Below are 9,036 nucleotides of genomic sequence, written 5' to 3'. Positions count from 1 at the left end.
GCCGGCCTGGACAACCTGAGGTTCCAGGTCTTGGGTATGCCCTGGTTCTGTGACCTTGGCCAGCACCTTTCTCTTCTAAGCCTATTTCTTTGTCTGCTGAGTAGTCAAAATCTGCCTTTGCCACTCACTGGATTTGTGAGCCTCGTATTTGGCAATGGACCACACCTGTTTTTCAGACACACCTGCTTTTGCAATGCTGATGTCTAGCAGCGAAAGCGGAAACACCTACAGGGCGAGCCCTAGGCCGGCTCTGGAAGCCACCCACTTGCTAGAGGTGCCTAGGACCGTCGTTTTGTGTGGGGCTCCCTCCGGGCTGCCCCATCCACTGTCCTCCGCAGCCTTGGGAGCTTGGAGGGTCCAAGGCAGCCCAGAGGCAGTCATGACGGAGCCGGAGGCCGGGACCGAGGACCTGGACACCCTCATCGACGAACTGGACTACCTGCCGGGCCACTTCCACCTGGAGATGCAGCTCAACTTCGAGCCTCGCTCACCGGCTCAGCTGCGTGCCCGGGACCTGAAGCTCCAGCGGGAGGGTCTGAGACAGGAGCTGGAGCTGGTAGCCATCCCGCAGCTGCCTGCTGTGCGTCACCTCCTGGGAACCTTTTCCTTCTACCTGGAGGAGCTGGACGAGGCCCGCGAGCGTTTCCTGGAGGTGGCCCGCGAAGACCCTGGCAACCTCAACGCCTGGGCCAATCTGGCACACGTCTACGGGCAGCTGGGCCAGGAGGAAGAGGAGGAGGCTTGCACCGCGAGACTGGCCAGCCTCATGGGCCTGGCAGGGGACCCCGAGGATCCAGGAGACCCACGGCTCTGCGCTGCCCGCTGCCTGGCAGAGCAGGGGTATGCACACGGCTTTGACGTGGGATGTGCCAGTCCAGAGGAACGTGCACAAGTGCTAGAGGCGGGCATCGCGCTCTACGACAAGGCGCTGGGCTATGGGCAGCAGGTGAGTTATGGAAGGACCTGTCCATTTACTTTTCGGGGATCCCCACCACCACCACCACCACCACCACCCCCCCGCCCCATTCCTGGCCCAGGCTGTTCAATAGCTTTGCATTCCTGAGCACTGCCTACCTAGCTCTCTGTTTCAGCACCAAGGCAAATCCAACTAGGCTAACTTATCCATTCTCCCTTCTCTGCCAGCAAGCACCTATGCACTTGTGCCTGATAAGAGGCACAACCAGACGCCAGAAACTTGGCAGATTTTCTGTCTCTTCTCTCCCCTCATCCAGGTACCTATCCATTTAGACCCCAAATTTTGTCAGCTCCACTGCCTCAGCTTAGAAGGGCTTCCTCTCCTCCCCAGCCTTCCTCTGCCAGCCCAGTCTCTGGAACTTCCTGCCTGGACTGTGTGGTCGCTCTCCGGCTCTGCTCTCCTCCCCAGGCTTCACAGTGGTTGCATCTCACTGCCATGTCTTCAGCTCAGCCCCCTCCACACGAGCTGGCAGAATGAGTCGTAGGCTTGAGTGGCATTTGAGGCCCTCAGTCCTCCATCCAGGCTTTCCCTACATCCCACATCCACTCATTCCCTGTGTCTTGCTTACAGCTCCCTTCCTTCCTGTGTCTTGTCTCCTTCTTCCTGGGGTACTTCCTGCTCCTGTGGCCTGCATAGCCCTCAGTAGCTCTTAGATTTGCCTCAAATTCCCCCACCAGGGAAGCCTCCATGATTCCAGGCTGGTCACAGCTCAGCTTCCTCGGCACTGTCCCAACTGTCCCTCCAGCTCAGTCTCAACAGTTTTGAGAGAGGGCACAGTGTTCTTCTGATTTATTACCATAAACCCGTCTGGTACACAGTGGCACTCATAGGTCCTGGCACTAAATAGACCTAGTATACTTATCATTTGTCTTGATCAAGGACCTATGCAATGATTGAACATCCCTGTGAGCCTGGAATCAAGGTGTGGTTCTATGTGCTTGGGGCTATGGTATCCTCTGAAGGTTTGCCTGATTGGGGACAGTCTACAGCCAGACTAGTTTATAATAGGGTATAGTACCTAGCTGGTTGTTGGTGTTTTGCTGTTTTCTGTTTCTTAGAAACAAGCTGATGGGTCCAGCCTACGCTGCAGGGGAGGGGGTTACACAGGTCAGAAATACTAGCAGGTAGGGAGGGATGGGGGGCATCCCAGAGGCTGCCTGTCACTAAAGCTGATGAGAGAGCTCTTGAGACCAACGCTTGGGCATGTCTCCAGTCTCAAAGCCACCACACATCCCGAGTGTCTTTCCAGCACAGCATACACCTAAAGGAGAAATGTTAGAATGGTGACTTCAGGGAGGCCAAGTTGGAGGGTGTGGACTTGACCTGAGGACAACAGTTCAGGATAGAGGTCAAGAGGGGATTTAGGCTGAAAGGGTCCCGGTCCAAGTCCCAGCTCCCTGAGCTCTCTAGCTCCAGTCAGCCAATACCTGGCTCTCCAAGTGGCCTTTCCCTCTTGGTGAAATGAGATAATAATGGCATGTGTGTCAGAGGCTTTCTCATTAGTGTAATGGCGGCACCATTTGGTTGATGGCATAATTAAGAGTTAATGTTTGTAAAGTTCCTAGAAAGGGCCCCCACAGAGACAGCCACAGGTGATCCTCCATCTCCTCACCTACAAAGCCTCCTCCACCCCCAGGCTAGGCATAACTGTGACCATGGCAGGGAGTCAGCAAGGTCCTCCAGTTTTGAACTTGGGGTTAAATGCCAGGCCACTGGGCCTGGGTAGTGCAGCCAGCACTGTGTGTGAATGTGATTGTGGTCACAGGTCACAGCAACAGTGTGGTGCTTGAAAGAGCCCTGGATGGGGAGCTGAAGGCTCAGGGGGGACTCAGCCTCAGGGACACCCACAGTGGAGGTTTCTTCCCACACTGCCATTTCCTCATCTGTGCAGTCACACAGGAAGGGAGACTTACAGTTACTGAGGTCCTTTTCTGATCTCAGGAGGTGTTTGGGCGACAAAGGCTTCCTAAAAGATTGGTTCAGGGAGGCAAAGGCTTAGGAGTGGCAGGCAAATAGAGGCCAACTACTGTCCATGTGGTCAGCACAAGTCACTCGGGCACTGCGCAGCCTGTGGACAGCCAGAGGATGGAATACTGGGAGACTGTTGCTTTGGGGAGTGCCTCTCAGTTCTGTGCAGAGCAGCTGTGGTCCAGAGAGAGGTAGGGTTTGCCCCCTGTCCCATCTGCCAAGGCTCATGCTCATGCTCATGAAGTACGTGGAGCTGGTATGTGCCCAATAAATAGGACAACGGTGATGATTCTAGAAATCAGTGCTCGGGACTTGGGCTGGAGAACTCAACTCTGTTACTTAGTGTTTTGCTGTGTGTCTTAAATAGGCTGTTTGTTTCTGGCCCCAATGCAGACTTCACAGATGCCAGTACTAAGCTCTGGATCTCTTCCTGAGATGTACTGTGATTATCCTGTCAAATGACAGATAGACCTGGGCATGCCTAGCAGGTGGTTACTGAATTTCTCTACATTTATCCATACCTACTGTGCGCCAGGCTTGTATTTAAGAAGTTTCAGCATTAAGAGGTTCCTGAACTCCGGGCATTGGTGGCGCACACCTTTAATCCCAGCACTCAGGAGGCAGAGGCAGGCGGATCTCTGTGAGTTTGAGACCAGCCTGGTCTACAAGAGCTAGTTCCAGGACAGCCTCCAAAGCCACAGAGAAACCCTGTCTCGAAAAACAAAAAACAACAACAACAAAAAAAAAACAAACAAACAAAAAAAAAAAGTTCCTAAACAGCAGAGAAAGCAAACATTAGTTTCTTCATTAATCACCTTACCCAAGCCCTTCCTCTGGGAGCAGAGGCCAAAAGGACAAGTTAGAGATGCCTCCGGAGCTACCTGAGGTCATGGCATATGACATTCTCTAAATATTGAGCACCAGTTCCCCAGGGCCTGACGATGGACATAGACATCAGTGGCACATGGGGACACAACGTTGGCATCAGCGGTGATCTGGAAAATCCAGGTCCTGTGGAATAGAGAAGCAGTGTGCACATTCTAGAGAAGTGACACTTTAAAGCAGAGGTGACTGATGGAAACTTCTGGAAGAGATGAAAATATGTTAGCAGGAATAAGATGAGGGCATTTCCAGCATAATGTCTGTAAAGGCCCTACAGCAGGAGCTCACGGAGACTTCAGAGACAGTTGGCTTGGGGTGGAGATGAGGGCCAGAAGGAGGCAGCCGGAAGCTTTGTAGAGATCACATGATGAGTCAAGAGCTACTGACATGGCCTCTGAAACTGGGTCCCACCTTCCTCTTTAGCCACATTTTCCCTGACTGCGTTGGCCCCCTCTCACAGAAATCCTAACATGCAATTCTCCAGACATCCTGTGCGGCCTTCTCCCTCCCCAAGTAGGACTGCCCTCTTGCCAAGAAAGCAAATGCATCCATCAGAGCTTAGCCCACGTGTCACCTGCCTCACCTGCCTCTGGGAGCCTCCTCACATAGCCAACACCTCTGGGCACCTTCCAACTTCATTTTACAGGAGAACCCCATGGTTCAGTTGAGAGGGAGCTGAGGCATGGCTAGCAGTTTGTCTGAGGGGTAGTGAGCTTTCCTCTGGCATAACAGAATGTGGTCGGAGGGAGACCCCTCGAAAGCACTCTCTCAGGAATCTGGGATGGGGAGTGCTGAGAGAGCTCAGGCAGGCCAGATACCATTTGTTGGGGAGATCATTCAAGACAGAAAGTAGAGGCACTCAGGGTAGGAAGCAGGAAGAGGGACTCCCCAGTTTCAAGAGCACTTGTGGGAGCAGAGGAGTTGAGCAGTGGCTACCACAGCGTGTGCAGTGCACGAGGTTTTCTAACTGTTGAGAAGGGGTTGCAACAGACAGGCAGGATGAACCAGGAGCTCCTTGAGGCCAGAGGACAAGTGACTACTGGAGTGTGGTGGATGCTGTCTAACCCCGACTACAAAGGAAACAGTGTGAAGCTCATTGTTCAGCTGGCGAATGGTGTGGGAGAGGGTATAGATCTTTGGGATGTCTGCTCTCTGCTCCTCATTCCCTGCTGGGTGGTTTGGGGTTGTGGTACTGGGGAAGGAATCCAGGCCTCGCTACACTAGACAAATGTTCTATTGCTGAGCTGTACCTCTAAGCCTAATTTCTGAACAAAATTATAAAGAGCTGTGTTGCTGTTATCACTCTTCCCTTCCTCTGAAGATCACCATTACACACACACACACACACACACACACACACACACACACACACACACACACACACACACACGGGGCAGAGGGGTGAGGAGAGAAGCAGAAAAAGACAAACACTGATTTGCAGTGATTCCTGGCCGTAGATCTCAAGGTCCCGTCGGCATTGAGAGCACAAGATTTGTCTTTAGCCGGATCAGGTGGAGATTCCACCCCAACCCCAGGTGGTTGCAGGCAGGTCCTGAGCCTCAGTTTCCTTGTCTGCCACATTGAGATCCTAACACACTGTCCTAGGGTTGCTGGGAAGACGACCAGGGCATGAAAGTACCAGGTGGGCTGTGGATTAGGACCCTGTGCAGTCCTCTCCCCAGCATCTGGCCTGTGCAGACACTGTTCCTGGCTCCGTACCAGACAGTGTCTGTGGTTCTTCCTGGAGGGAATTCTGCTTTGTCCCATGAGAGGTGAGCCCCCTCCTTCTGAGAAAGAAGATCAAGAGGTCCAGCTGTGCTAAAGTTTTATGAGTAGGCCAGCAGAACTCCCGAAGATGGTGGCAGTTTTGCTTGGAGGGTGATCCTGTACAACACATGTCTGCTAATATACATGCAGATGCATGTGTGAACACACATGAACACAGGCACGCCCACACAAGTGAGCACTCACCCGTGTGCATGCTCACACACAAGCCCCTCCCCGCGCCTCACAGCAGGCCTGGGTAATGATAAGACCCACCCCACAACTGGAGCCTGTGGGCTGTCTGAGCTCAGAACTTCACTTTCATGAGTGCCTTTGTCTAACTCAGACCTCACAGACCCATTGCCAATTAGCTATTGGGTTTCCCCTCACATGCAGGGCACAGCAGGCTCCAGAGGGGAAGCAACCTTCCAGGGGGACCCAGTAAACTTGTATCGTTTGGATTTCATCATCAGTGATCAAGAGGTCGGGGAAGTGGTACCTCGGGCCAGCTTCATAAAGAGTAGGCATTCCCCCTTTCATGCCCACCAGGGTTGAAAAGGGTCCCTCAGTCAGCAAACCCAGGATCCCTGTATGCACACTGGATACACATACCCCCACAATTCTGGGTGCTCTCATTTGGTTCAGGATGGTTGAAGCCAGACCACGGGCTAATTAATGAGCTGGGCACTGAGCATGCCTGTGATTCTTCTACACCGTCTCACCTGATCTCATAGAAGTGCTGGCAATGCCACAGTATTAACACCATTGGACAGATAAGGAAACAGAGGCTCAGAGAGGTGCAGCCTTGCCCAAGGGCATACACAACCTTGAGTGACTCAGGGACCAAAGTATAGTGTCTTCCTTGTACAGATTAGAAAATAGCCTAAGAGCCACAGCTCAGCCCCACAGCCCAGGTAGAAGGGCCCAGAGCCAGCCCTGATCTGCCTCCCTCCAAAAACCTCTCTCTTAACTGCATCCTGAATCCCTGACCTTGTGAAGGCTGAAACTGCAGAAATAGTCACAGGTGTCAGACCTGCCTAAGAATGTGCCCTTCTACCACAAGAGCAACGTCTTCAGTGGTGACAGACAACACTAGAGCACACGGGACAGAACAGGGAGAGGTTCCTCCCCGCCTTGCTGTGGGTACTAGTGTTCTCACTGACTTGCCTCATCGAGTCTGTGGGATAATAAAAGTTTGAGGTCCCCTGCTCTGACTAAAGAGGGATCCTGGAAGGTCACCGAGCCAGCCTCTGTATCTGTGAGCATCCTGCCCGTCTGAGAAGCATATAATGGGCTAGTAAATGGGCTGGCGGAAGATGTTTGAGAATTGAGTGCAATGCCTTGGCAGTGAGCGTCTGTCATCATCCTGGGGTCCCTGGTACTTTGAGACTCAGGTGCCACTATGCCCTGAAAACCCAGTGACCTGGGAGAGGCCGTCTTCTTTTCCATTAGCCCCTCCCAGGGGAGCATTAGTCATCTTGGGGGCCTCCTAGAAGGTAAAGAGCAGCTGCCAGGGCAAAGTTCACCCTGCCAGGTAAATACTCTCTGAGAACCTAGTTGGCCATGCAGCCTAATCAGAAGTCCATAGCTCTGTGAACTGAGGGTTTAATGAGAAAAGAATTGAAATCCTTTAAAATCACCAAGCTTCCGATGCTCCTGTCCTTGTATCCTTGAGGCACCACCCAGGGACACCCCTGAGTCAGCACAAACGTACCCTGTGACATTGTGTCTTATCCCACTACTTCTGCCAGGTTACCTGCCTTTGTCTCTTACCCCACCAGCCACAGAAGCAAGATCTTCAGGCATCCCCAAGGAGGACAAGTCTGATCCTTTAACCCAATGACAAGGAACACACCTCTCATCCCATTTTTACCCACCTTCTGTAGGGAGTCCAGCCAGTGGCTTTCAAACTTAGCACCCAGCCTCCTGAGCTATACCTCTAGAGCCACAGAGGGGTGAGTCAAGAATTTGCATTTCTAAGTAATCCTAGCACACCCAGACTGAGGCAGGAGGATTGTCACAAGTTTGAAGCCAACCTAGACTACAGTATGAAGCCCCGATTCCAAGAAACCAAACCAGGCTGGCCTCGAACTCAGAGATCTCACGGAGAACTCACTGCTCTATCACAACTGTCTCCCCTACAAATGTTCTCCCTAGTAAGTAACTCTTGAGGAGTCAAATGAGCACATGGTGTGCTCTGCAAAGCAAAAATTGTGACTATCAACAGCAAAGTCTGGATGTGATGATGCACCCCTGAAATCCTAGTAGGGGTTGGAGGCAGGATGATGTCAAGCTTTAGGCTAGCCCAGGACATGCAATAAGACCCTCTCTCACTGAACAGAGGTGGGAAGATAAAGAATGCCAGAGTGTTCATAAGTCTTGGTCCAGGCTTTCATGTTGGTCATGTGGCTTTGAGGACACCTTCTTGCCTCAGTTTTCCCATCTGTATAAGATGGCGAAGACTCTCACTTTCCCATCCATGCAGGACATTCTGAAGCCCTAAGTAAGCTGTGTGAATGAGCTTTGCAAATGGTAGCCACTGTTTAAACCCTGGCTCTTGCTGTTAGAGAGTGGGAAAGAATGTGAACTTGATGTCAGAGGTGGCTTTCTACCTGCTTTTCCCATCTCAGAGGGAGGTAAAGAGTGACAGGAAACTCAGAGGAGCATCAGGCTGATGCTTAGGAAACCCCTCGGGTCTATCGCCCACTCTCACCCACAGCACTGTAGACTCAGGCCAGGCCTCATGCAGTTCCTTCCTGAGAATCTGTCCCAGGGTGAAGGCCAGCCTGAAGCCTAGGCTCTGATGCAGGCTGGCCCCTTTCAGACCTTCAGGGCACTGATGGTGACTGAGTGTGGGGTGTCCCACGCAGAGCCCATCTTTCCTCAGTGCTCTCAGCCTTTGCCTCCTCCCAGGCTGCCTAAACCCTCAGCCTCTGGGGGCTGGGAACCCTGGAGCTGTGTGCCTTCACTGCCCGCTGAGGTCCCACAGCAGGAGAAAGGCAAGTATCCCCTCCTTCCTGTTGGAGCACAAGGCAGCCGCAGTCCTGTTTAATTTAATGCATTGTAGCTTGCCAGGTTGCCCCTGGTAACAGCTTCAGCTGCTGCTCCCAAAACAGCCAGGACTTTTAAAGGGACAGGCTATTTTCAGGCTGGTATTGCACTGCAAAGGAAACAGCATCCAGGAGCTTCTCCTGGATAACAAAACCAGCAGCACTATGAGGCTGGCACTCCACCTGTTCACGCATTAGCTCCACTCCATGTCCTCTGACCTCATCTGTAACCCAGAAGCCCACCTTCAGCATCACTCACAAGTGATCTGCTCAGGGGCTACATTTGAGTTTTGTCACTTGTGTCTGTCAGATACCTACATTTTTGAAAATCAGTTTAGTCTCCAAATTTGGAAGGTAGGGAAGAGAGGAGAGTAAAGGCCTAGGAGCTGCTCCTGC

At 52.4% G+C, this 9,036-nt stretch overlaps 1 protein-coding gene across 1 annotated transcript in view; it reads left to right on the top strand.

Moving 5' to 3' along the window:
- The first annotated feature begins 379 nt into the window (after positions 1-379).
- The window catches only part of Ttc22 (tetratricopeptide repeat domain 22), an 18,589-nt gene continuing 9,932 nt past the window's right edge, over positions 380-9,036 (top strand). Inside the window, exon 1 of the mRNA XM_027402347.2 lies at positions 380-946. Within this exon, the coding sequence (XP_027258148.2) occupies positions 380-946 (567 nt within the window). The remainder of the gene's footprint in view (positions 947-9,036) is intronic.

Source organism: Cricetulus griseus, chromosome 2, assembly GCF_003668045.3.
Source record: "Cricetulus griseus strain 17A/GY chromosome 2, alternate assembly CriGri-PICRH-1.0, whole genome shotgun sequence".
NCBI lineage: Eukaryota > Metazoa > Chordata > Mammalia > Rodentia > Cricetidae > Cricetulus > Cricetulus griseus.
The sequence above is the reverse complement of the archived record's forward strand: the minus strand, read 5'-3'. Positions and strand labels throughout refer to the sequence as shown.